Here is a 12,063-nt window from a genome sequence, read left to right on the forward strand (position 1 = left end):
CTCCAGGTCCTGGGCTGACTTTTGGTTGGTTGGTTTGAATTTTATTTTATTGTGGTAAGAACACTTAGCGTGAGATCTACCATCTTAGCAAATTTTTAAGTGTAGTGGAGGGTAGGGTGAGGCAGGGTGGGATGAATTGGGAGAATGGGATTGACATATATACACTAATATGTATAAAATAGATAACTAATAAGAACCTGCTGTATAATAAATAAAAATAAATAAAATTTAAAAAAACAAACAACAACAACAAAATTTGTAAGTGTCCAATTCAGTATTGTTAACTGAGGACGGTGCCGAGCAGCAGGTCTCCAGAACTTACTCATCTCCCAGGACTGAAGCTTTACGCCCACCAATCAGCAACACCCCCCCTACTGCCCACCTCCCCACAGGTCCCAGGCAATCACCACTCCACTCTCTGAGTCTATGCTTTTGACTCTATACAGGTCTTGTTAACTCCTTAATACTTCAAGAACTCAAAACACAGCCAAGGGGGAAGGGGGGAGGGAGAGGGATGGACTGGGAGTTTGGGGTTGGTAGATGCAAACTATTACATTTAGGACAGATAAACGACAAGGTCCTAATGTATAGCACAGGGAACTATACTCAGTCTCCTGTGATAAACCATAATGCAAAAGAATATGGAAAAAAAAAGTCTATATGTGTATAACCGAGTCACTTTGCTGTATAGCAGAGATTGGCACAATGTTGTAAATCAACTAGACTTCAATTAAAAAATAAATAAAATTTTTTAAAAAACGACACAGCCCACGATAACCTAGTTAACACCCCAATTCCCCATAGGGCGGACGAGGGATGAATTTGTTCACATTTCTTGGTTAGAACCAGCAGCAGAAGGTGGGCACACAATGCAGCCCCCGTGGGGAGGCCAGAAACAGAAGACACTCTATCACTGTGCCTTCTTACATCGTTCTGGCCGTCACCAGCTTCCTGACCCTCAAGATTATAAAAACCTTTTAGAAATGGTATCTGCGGGCACACACTGAGACACGGAGAATTCAAACCCCGTGGTGAGAAAAGCTCCCGATTCTTAGCTTGATGATGTTCTTTTCATGGGTAAAAGGTCTGTGTGGCCTCTTTTCTACCTCCAGTATCTTCAGGCCCTGCAGAGGCCTCTGAGGAGGTCCCACCTCAGAATCATTCAGTTAACAGTAATAAACACAGATGACAAAATCCAGTGCTGGGGTTGTAGAGAAGAAACAGGCTCATCTATTCAGGGCTGGCAGCTTTCTAGAAAACAATCAATCTGCCAACTATTCTTTAGAATATATTCCGAGGATCTGAACCAAGAGAAAAAAACACACCCACTGCACCATGCATTATATGCTAAAAAACTAGAAATCACCCAAATGGCCACCATTAAGACATGATTATCCAAAGCACGATTTAATAATGTGTTTGATATTGCCATGAAAAATGACCAGTATGCCGGACCTGGAGAAGTAGTGAAATGATTGTTAAGTTCCTTAAAAGTGGGGATAAAAAGACTTGGTGATGTACATATATCCACTGGTCACAGTGAAGTAAAGCAAAATCGACCAAGCAGTAGAATTTTTTTTTTTCTGGTCTTTTGCTATTGATATTTAGATGTTCAGCTATTTCAATAGACAAGGATGATCAAAGCAAATGCAACCCAGACAAACACTTCCAACTACAGGGATGTAAACAGTTTCAGGTCTTATTCCTTCCGACTTCTCCCCAGAGCCATCATTAAGCATTTGAGAGCCAAGGCCAGCTCTGGGAATTCCTCTACCCTTCCTGTGTGGCCCCGAATCACATTCCAGAACAGGTCATTTGGCCTCCCTTCCACTCATGTTCCATCGGAGAGGCTGCAGAGTCTCCCCTCTCCCCTCACCACCCAGAGACATGTGAACTTCCAGACCATTCTCTTCCCAAAGGGCTCCCTCTTGCTCCCCCAGTGCCTTGACCATCCACCCCCACGCCCCCACCTCCCTGCCACCTTCCCCCGTCAGCAGGCCCCTCTTACTTGGGTCTGGAGAGGTAGAAACACTGTCCTCTAAAGCATCCTTATTCTGGGTCCTAGGATTCATACCTGTGGAAAGATGAAAAGAATCTGTGTCAGTGAGACTCATTCTGCAATAAAAGTTCTGACCAGTTATGGTTTTAAAAAAAAGCCCCAAACTGTAGCTAAAAATAAAAAACCAAGTACAAATTCTGTGCTGAGTATCTCCAACAGCACAAAAGAATCCATCAAAGAAAAACGAGCAATCTAAAGTTCGGGAAGGAGCCAGAACTTTACTCTGAGGTTATCAATACTGTTCGCCTAATGGGACCTTTAGGGCACATGCACAAAAGCAAACAGCAACCCACCACTTAGAATAAGAAACGGGACGGGGCTTCCCTGGTGGTGCAGTGGTTGAGAGTCTGCCTGCCGACACAGGGGACACGGGTTCGTGCCCCGGTCCGGGAAGATCCCACATGCCGCGGAGCGGCTGGGCCCGTGAGCCATGGCCGCTGAGCCTGCGCGTCTGGAGCCTGTGCTCCTCAACGGGAGAGGCCACAACAGTGAGAGGCCAGTGTACCGCAAAAAAAAAAAAAAAAAGAAAAGAAAAAAAACAGAAACAGGACGAATTTCAAAGTAATTTCAACTAATTAGAGCAACCTTTAGCAAACACAAGGTGACCTATTTAAATTTAGTCCACTTAACAGTCATCCTCTGAAATTTTCTTTCCTGAATCATGGCTTCCTGGAATATGACTTATGCATTGAAATGCAATGCATTTCAATGCAACTTATTGACTGAAAAGTAATAGAACTAATTTCAAAACACACATTTCAATATTTAAATGTCCCTTTCAGGGCTTCCCTGATAGCGCAGCGGTTACGAATCCGCCTGCCAGTGCAGGGGACACAGGTTCGAGCCCTGGTCTGGGAAGGTCCCACATGCCACGGAGCAACTAAGCCCATGCGCCACAACTACTGAGCCTGCGCTCTGGAGCCCGTGCTCCGCAACAAGAGAGGCCACCGCAATGAAGAGTAGCCCCCTCTCGCCGCAACTAGAGAAAGCCCGCCTGCAGCAACGAAGACCCAACGCAGCCAAAAATAAATAAAAATTAAAAAATTAAATGTCCCTTTCAAAACACATTTACTAGGGAATTCCCTGTCAGTCCAGTGGTGAGGACACCGCGTTTTCACTGCCAAGGGCAGGGGTTCAATCCCTGGTTGGGGAACTAAGATCCCGAAAGCCGCGCGTTTACATTTACTAGAAAATTAGGATAGGACTGGAAAGATCCTCACAAAACTGTCAACAGTGGCTATCTCCTAGAAGAAAGCTGGAGGAAGTGGTGGGAGGGAAAGGAGATCTTTGGCTTTTTACTGTAAATACTTTCGTGTCAGCTGAATCTTTTCTAACAAGAACAAATACTTACAAATCCCTTGTGAAATTTTTGAAAGGACAAGCTACAACCTGTGAGAAAGTATTTGCAAATCGCACCTCTGGCAGAGGACATGTATCCAGAACACATAAAGAACTCTAAAAACTCCAGAGCAGGAGAACAACCTGATGAGGAAATGGGCAAAAGATATGGACACACATACAGAAGGCACGTGAAAAGATGCTCAATGTCTTAGTCATTAGAGAAATGGCAAATCAGAAGTTCGGTGGGATACCTCTGCACCCGGGTCTCTTGGGATGGCTAGAAGGACTGCTCAAGCCAAGTGCTGACCAGGATGTGCAGCAACAGAAACCCTTATCCACTGATTGTAGGAATACAAAATGGCACACCACTTTGGAAAACTGTTTTGCAGTTTCTTTAAAGGTTAAACATATATTGACCATTTGACCCAGCAATCCCACTCCTAGGAATTCACCTAAGAGAAATGAAGATTGATGCTTACACAAAAACCTGTTATGTAAGTTATGTAAGTGTGGCTTTATTCACAACCCAAATGTCTTCCACCTGGTGAAGGGATAAACTAATACATCTATACAATGGAATAAGATATGGCAATAAAAAGTACTGAACACGACTGGGGATGCCGGCAACAACTTGGATGAATCTCGAATTATGCTCAGTGAAAGAAGCCAGACTCAGAAGGCTTCAAGTTGTATGATTCCATGTGCAAGACTTGCTGGGAGAGACTAAAGGGACAGAGAACAGATCGGTGGTTGCCAGGGGAGGAGGGAGGGATTGAGTACAAAGAAGCAGCACAAAGAATCTGAGGGGTAATGGAAATGTTCTGTATCTTGATGTTTTTGTTGGTGCTTATGACTCTATGCATTTGTCAAAACTCATAGAACTGTACACTAAACAGAGTGAATTTTACTGTATGTAAATTTAAAAGTAAATATATATTTTTTTAATTCAGAAAGATGATGTCACTTGGCCAAAACAATTTTAGAACTTCTTTTTTGGAGCTGCCTTCAGTAGATTTTTAAAAATTACTAGCCATCATAATAAGAAGATACAATCTATTAAGTCAGAAAAATAACAGTGCTTCATTTTATTCAAACCCACACTGAGGCAAATGTGAGGTAGGTATTATCCCTTTTCCACAGATAAAGAAACTGAGGCACAGAGAAGTTAAGTAAGTAACTGAAGATCACACAGTAAGGAAGTGACACCTGCATTTAGACTCTTTCTGTGCAACTCCACAGATGCTTTATTTCCTGACTATCCAAATGGGTCACCAGTTTTCATCTACTGAAAACGTTATCTGTTCTCTGCCAACAGCCAAAAGCCATTTGTAGCTAAATTTTCTGAAAAAGCTAGCCTGACTGACAGCATCCATTTTCACACAAACACAAAGCATAACAAGGAAGCAATGGGGTGGTTTTTCTTGTCTGGCCTGAGAACTGGTATGAAGGCAATTATAAAACCGGCATTCTCCGAGCGATGCGAGCAATAGGAGAATTACTAATACATCGCCTCATGGGTTTGGATTCTAAATTTCGTCATCAGAGCACCTTTTTTTTTTTTTAACCCAATCCAGACTTCGTCTACAAGAACTGAAATTCTTACCCTCATAAAGAAACAGTTCAACTTAAGAATTGTGTGAGCAACTGTTTGAGTTCAAAGAGGCAACCCATCAAAGGGTTCTCGGAGCACCTCTGGCTTCTAGGCCCAGAGCAGACCTGCCCATCTCTAAGGGATAAAGCATGTTCAGCCTTTTGTGCCTCCCCTGTCTTCCGTCCCCAAACACATTTTATTTGAAAGAAATGAAAAGAATTTAATGAAAAGAATTAGAAGAAATACATATTTTAAAGGCTTCTTCGAAGCTACTTTCACAGTTTCCTTGCAGCTCAAGCCCAGCACACAGCCTCTCCCTGCAGCTCTGCCTCTGAGGCTCAGCTTTAGGCCCGCAGACTCACCACTGGCATGTGAAGAACCCAACGACCTGGGAGGGCGGCGGGGGAGACCTCCTGGGCAGGCGGCTCTGCTCCAACCCAACATTTGGGAATGAACCTCACTCTCAAAGTTGAAAGCCAGACGCACCGCTCGGGGAGCCAATGCTCAGAAGAGCCAACTCAGCTCTGTCTCTTTTCACAGCTGTTCGGAGTCAAGCAGTGTGAATGTGTTCTCTGGTTGCTAACGTTTGGCCAAAAAAGGTAATCCGTGTGGGGCCTTTGGGGCTGCTTCCAGGGGACACCTGTGCCTGGGGCGAGTCACTTCTTCTCTCTGGGCTACAGAGATGGTACTTCCCCACAAACACCCAGCCTGGCCTGGGTGAGTAACTGTGCGCTCTGATTTACTTTGCCTGGTAGCTCTCGGTCCAAATCTGCTGCACGTATCTAAAACTCAACACAAACACCAAGTTGCAGATTCAGAGTCCCGACAGTAAAGAGAAAGAAAACTTGGCGTCCACTGATTTTCTTTATCAAAATTCTCTAGCACAGTTACCCCCATCAGGGGGATGACACTGACAAGTCTTATAAACGGGTGCCCAGTTAAAGAAACAGAGGGATAAACGCTGCCTGCCCAGACCAACCAACAACCTGGTTCCTGCTGGGCAGCACAGGGCCAGGAGGGAAACCCGCAGAGATGCCAGCCCTGTGAATCACAACTCACCTATGAGTCAGGTCCAAATGCAGGCGAAATCGGAGTCACGCCTGCATGCCTGCTCATGGTGCAAACCGCCAAGGCCAGAAGGCAGAGGTGGGTCACAGATGAGGTTTTCCCGTTTCTCTTCCATTTTTTAATGAGGGAAATGTTCACTAGTTTTGTTTCGGCCCCCACTTTGTCCCCAGACAAGGACCCAGTGTGATAATTTTGCCCTGAAGGAACCCGATCTACTTCTGGTCCTTCAACAACTCTGTGAGGCAGGCAGGCAGGTGAAGATCTTTATGTCCATTTCATGATCTAACTTCTATTTTCCAAGGGTCACTCTGAACCACTGTGCTGAAAATAAACTCTACGGCAGGGCAAAGGGAGGAGGCTGAGAGACCAGTTAGCAGGCCACTGCAACAATCCAGGTGAAAGATGAAGGCCTCTTGGGTTGGGCTATGACTGGTGGAGTGATGAGACATGCTAAGATTCTGGATATACCTGAAGGTAGATCTGACAGTAACTGGTCATTGCACACGGTAATACAAATTAGAATGATTTTCCCTAATTTCTCTCTGTGGCTAGCTGACATAATTGATCAAGAAGTACAAGAGCAGGCTTCCCTGGTGGCGCAGTGGTTGAGATTCTGCCTGCCGATACAGGGGACACAGGTTCGTGCCCCGGTCCGGGAAGATCCCACATGCCGCAGAGCGGCTGGGCCCGTGAGCCATGGCCGCTAAGCCTGTGCGTCCAGAGCCTGTGCTCCGCAACGGGAGAGGACACAACAGTGGGAGGCCCGCATACCGCAAAAAAAAAAAAAAAAAAAAAAGTACAGGAGCAAAGACTAGAGTCAGTTCCCACGCGAGGCCAGTGCTAGACCACCTCCTCACGAGCCCCGGCCCCTTAATTTTTTAAATTAATTATTAATTTATTTTTCTTTGGCTGCGTTGGGTCTTCGTTGCTGCACACGGGCTTTCTCCAGTTGTGGCGAGTGGGGGCTACTCTTTGTTGCGGTGTGCAGGCTTCTCGTTGCGGTGTGCAGGCTTCTCATTGCGGTGGATTCTCTTGCTGAGGAGCATGGGCTCTAGAGCACAGGCTCAGTAGTTGTGGCGCACGGGCTTAGTTGCTCCGTGGCATGTGGGATCTTCCCAGACCAGGGCTCGAACCCGTGTCCCCTGCATTGGCAGGTGGATTCTTAACCACTGTGCCACCAGGGAAGTCCCAACCCTGGCCCCTTAGAAAACACATGCTCCTGGTCACAAAGGGACTGGGCAAGGGTAAGGATGACCCTATTTAACTATATCACCCTGACTGGAGAAAGAACCCAAGGAGCCGACACCTGCTCTAAGAAGCTAAACACTGTAGGACATATTTACGAATTGATAGCTCGTATACCAATTAAACAGAATAATTATGTGGGTTGTTCAAATGCTGTCATTCTGGCAGCTTGGTTTTAGAAGTATAAATGTCTTTGTCAATAAACACACTAAACACTGTGAGGAGAAGATAAATAAAGATAAGCTCTTTCAGTCTAGTGGAGAAGCAGACGCAGAAACAAACAGTGGGCCCAGGATATGCCAAGTGTACAACTGCGTCTGGAGTTACGTGGAAACGTGCCTCACACCTCCTGGGAGGAAGCAAAACCACCAGGGAGGGCTCCAAGGAGGAGGTGTTGTTGGTCTTTATGATCCATAAAGACCAAGTGGATGTTTACAAGGCAGAATCAGGGGTTGAAGATAAAGGAAAAAGCATATTCTGTAGACGGACTAGTCTATGCACAGAAACATCAGGACAAAGATCTTCTGAGAAGGCACAACAGCTGGAATATAAACTGTGTTCATCTAATAAGAGTAATGACAACAACAGCTCTCGTTTGCTGAGTGCTCACCATGCGTGCCAGGCACTGTCCTTAGCGCTTTGCGTGGATTATTATCACACTTAATACTCAACCCTCCTCACAGATGAAGAAACCGAGGTACAGAGCAGTTAAGTACCTGGCCCAAGGGCCTCGCCGCTCTTTAGAGGTGGAGTCAGGACTCATGTCCTAAGATTCCAGAGCCTGTGTTCTTCCCACATGCAGGGCTACGTGGGAGTAGAGGCAGGTGAAGGTGTAAAGGCAGGTGGGGCCCAGGTGACGACAGGCGTTACAAGCTGTGAAGAACCAATAAACGGTTCATATGTGGGACAGAGAGGGTGATCAGACCAGACCCGCATTTGGAAATGGCCCATTGGTGACAGTACAGGAGATGGATAGGAGGGGACACGAACAGAGCAGGAGGATGATTTGAAGGCTATGGTGACAATCATGGCCAGAAATGACACGGGTCTGAAACAAAGCAACGGTGGTGAGAATGGAGAATGTGGCCCAGAGTCAGAAAAGGAGGGGCAGGTGGGCAGGCGGGGGGGACAGCAAGACGTGAGCTCAGCTGCCGGTAATTAAGGATGAGGTAGCCGGGGGTCATCCAGGTGGGGAGGCCCGTCAGGTAGATGGATCTATGACTCAGGAGCCCAACAGGGAGAAGGTGAGCCCGAGGTGCAGGGGGCAGCAACCGCTTTCCCAATGCATGTGCACCAGGGAACTCTTAGCTCAGAGGCCTCTAGGATGGTGTCATTTGAGGATCTTCCACACCAATCGCTGAATAAGGATTCTTTGCAACTTCCTGCTTTTCCCCAGACTAGATTGTAAAGTTCCAAGACTCGTCTTCTGAGGAATCATCTGGTCTACGTGAGCTACCCACCCCAGGCCCGGAAGCACTCCACGACCACTGTGGGCAAATCCTGGTGCTGTTACCACCTGAGCCCATGGTTCACCAGCTTCAGGTCACCAGGAAACTCGCTCAAAGTGTGGTCCCATGAGCCCCAGAGCAGCCCTCCTTGGTACAACCTGACCCCAAACAGCCAGGAAGGTCAAACTCTGGGTTCCTATAAAATGGCTCCTTCTTTTAGCAAAACAATAGAAACGTTGCCTTTAGCGTATTCTGAAGGTACTTTAAAAGAGTCTGGTAGACAAGTAACATTTTTAGCCCCCTGAGTACAGGGATAAAAAGTATCTTACTCACCCCCAAATTTTTATTCAATTTGTTTTCTCATTCAAAATAATGACAGAAAAGATGCACTAGAAATAGGAAGGAAATAAGTATAATCCTTTAGTAATTCTCTCACTGCCAGTCCAGTTTCCGAGCCTTAGCTATAGGCCTCTAGAAACGTCGCTGGCTGAATCCAGCCGTGAATGGAGGAAAAACTTCATTCACCAACTTAACACAACTTCACTTTCATTACGCCTTCCTTAAGCCAAGTTCCACAAATGCAGGTTAACTGATAGAAAACTAAGACACAAAGTAGCAGCACCATTTTTTCTTTCCGTTTTAATGTTTTTCATATTCATTTTGTATAATTATCTGCCCTTTGCGGCTTTCCAAAATCTGCCCCCCACCCATCCAAATTCATGTTCCCCTACCCCTGTAAAGGCTCTCTGAACACTGCTGCTGAAATCAGAAACAGCAGGACACCTGGCTACTGGCTTGAGCGATTAGTGTAACATCTCCACACCTCTGGGTGCTATGCTGCCGTATATGTAAAATATACTTAATAACCTACTCCCTACTGGGATGATCGCGTAAGATAACAGATATACAAGTGCTTCCAAAAAGCATAAACCCTGTATTAATACAAGTTCCTACTCTCCCTCCACTTAGAATCCCTTACCTTCTCACTCTCCTCCTGACCAAATTCTACCCCTTCGCGTCTGAGATGCGTGCCCACTTCTGTAGGCAACAACGTCACCCTTCTCTTCTCTGAACTCGTAGGTGGAACCACACTGCTCCCTCTGGGTCTCTCCTGATTGTTTTTATGGGGGTGGGTTTGCCCACACACACACATGTAATTTAAAGCTCTCAGGCCTGGTGTTGCCCACTACAGTGATCTCATAAGCAGCCCTCAATCATGACTCACTGACAGTCCAAGGATAAATGTGTTCTTGACCAACACGTTCTCGGCTAAAAACGTAAAGTGCAGCCCATTTATAATTCCATGCATTATACAGCACTGCTTCTAAATAGGTCACCCGAAATTGTGGCTGAAATGATCCGGAAATAGACATGGCCCTGCTTTTCTGGTTCCCACCTCGCTTCTAGGTGTGGGCCTGCTCTGAGCATCCCCACTCTGTTACCTCTTGGGTTGCTTACCTGCACCACTGCTGCTGAGCAGGCTGACAGGAAGCTCTTCTGTTCCAGTGAAGTTCAAGAAGGATGTGCCATCGCCAGGCTGGTGGGAAGCGCTGTGCCTGCAGAGAACAGAGCCCAGCCGCCTGGCTTAATGTGGATCATCACCTCTTTTATCCTGCTCACCCTGTCTCCAGGGGGTTTTCATCAAAACCAGGCCTGAACATTTGGCCACACAGGCTGGCAAACACTAAGACCCATACCATGGCCACCAGGCTGCGGGGCTTGGAGTGTGTGCCAGCTCTGGTCTCCTGCCCTGGCACCCCAGCTGCTTCCCCACTGCCACGTCAGATGCCTGCCCCCTCCGTCCTAAGCCTCCCCTTGCTGATACCCACAGGACAACGTGAGGTGCTTGAATAGAGGTACCAAGTTAACCTGGGAAAGAGGTTACGCCCTGCCTGTATCCCTCATCCATCCCATGGGATGTTGGGATGACTGAAAAGGGATCAAAGATTGCTCTTTGCAAAGGTAACAGATCACAGCAACAGCGGGTAGTGTAGCATGGACTCGAGCATGTCAAGGCTTAAATGACTTTCTTCCTAGGCTGACTCTCCTCAGATGCCTTGTAACACATTCAGGATCCTGGTTTGAAAAGACTTGTTTCTATAAACACAGGCCTTGGTTTCCATTGCTTTTAGCATCAACTTCTTCTAAACCCAACAGTGGAATTCCTCAATGACCAAAATGACAAAAGTCATAGACTGACTGCCCAAAACACACAGCGGGAACCACCTGCCTTGGAACTCGTTTTCTCCCATGACTGAGGATTAGGAGAAACTCATGTCTGAGGTTGACAAAGCGTGTTTTGACTTAAAGCAGAAGCTAAAGCAGGGCCTGGGGAACATCTCTGGCAAAAGCATCTCAGGCTATTTGCTGTGCACTGGCCTGGTGGCAGGGACGACGCTGACAAAGGAAAGGCCCGCACGCGTGCACACGGTGTCTCCGAGTCTCACGAACGTGACGTTTCGCGGGCAGTCTATTCTGCTGTTGCCCTGGGTGCCCGAGCACGTTCTCGCAGTACCTCCCACCCAGTACCCCGTGCCCGGCCTCACCTTCCAGTGGCTTCATGGTATGCCAACTCCAGCAGCTCTGCAGAGGAGTGGGTCGGGTCCCTCTGCCCGCTGCCCTGCAGCTCTGCCATGTTCTGTCGGGTCTGGTGATGGATCTGGATAGCCTCTCCAGATGGTCCTGCCCAGACAAAGATCCACTGAGCATCATTCCCCCGACAGCCAGTGCTGTGTACTTCACCTCAACCTTCCTTCCTTCCCGCTGCTGGGACGCGGGTGATTGAAAGGCGACCACACCACAGAGGCATGTCCTGTCTGTGACCCTCTGGCTCCCAGATGGGACATCGCCTCTTCCAAGCAAGGCTCATCCTCCTGTGAGGCTTCAGTCTAAAAATATTTTGGGGTCCTCTGTCTCGCACATGTCAACTGAGACACAGTAAAGAAAGATAACAGTATGGGAGACAAGGGTCCCTCCCAGGAGGGTCAACATGGGCGAAACGAGAAGGGACACACGAGAGAAACACCGATGACTCTGTTAGTACCTGAGATGATAACAGCTCCTACTTCAAGAGCAGAGGACGCACAAGGGCAAAACGGACATCGAGTAGGAGCTAAGTGAGAATTAGTTGCGTCTACGGAAACATGCTTCCTGGAGAATGATAGGTTTCAGAGCTGACTGTCCAACCAGGTTAGCGGGGATTGAAGAAGAGGGTATTTGGGCAAACCCCAAACGTGGAAGAGGCAAAACACAAGCTGGAGGCCACAAACTCGCTTGGGAAAGAGAAAAACCTCTGAGGATGGGGGTGAGGA

The 12,063-nt window shown here is 47.1% G+C and overlaps 1 protein-coding gene across 10 annotated transcripts in view; it reads right to left on the reverse strand.

Moving 5' to 3' along the window:
* DEPDC5 (DEP domain containing 5, GATOR1 subcomplex subunit) overlaps positions 1-12,063 on the reverse strand; it is a 92,970-nt gene that overhangs the window by 43,436 nt on the left and 37,471 nt on the right. For all 10 annotated transcript variants that reach the window (XM_067700136.1, XM_067700141.1, XM_067700138.1 and 7 more), the window contains 3 exons: positions 11,299-11,434; positions 10,211-10,308; positions 2,009-2,074 (listed from right to left, as the gene is read on the reverse strand). In XM_067700136.1, coding sequence (XP_067556237.1) covers positions 2,009-2,074; positions 10,211-10,308; positions 11,299-11,434 — 300 coding nt within the window. The remainder of the gene's footprint in view (positions 1-2,008; positions 2,075-10,210; positions 10,309-11,298; positions 11,435-12,063) is intronic.

This window comes from Pseudorca crassidens, chromosome 12 (genome assembly GCF_039906515.1).
Source record: "Pseudorca crassidens isolate mPseCra1 chromosome 12, mPseCra1.hap1, whole genome shotgun sequence".
Lineage (NCBI taxonomy): Eukaryota > Metazoa > Chordata > Mammalia > Artiodactyla > Delphinidae > Pseudorca > Pseudorca crassidens.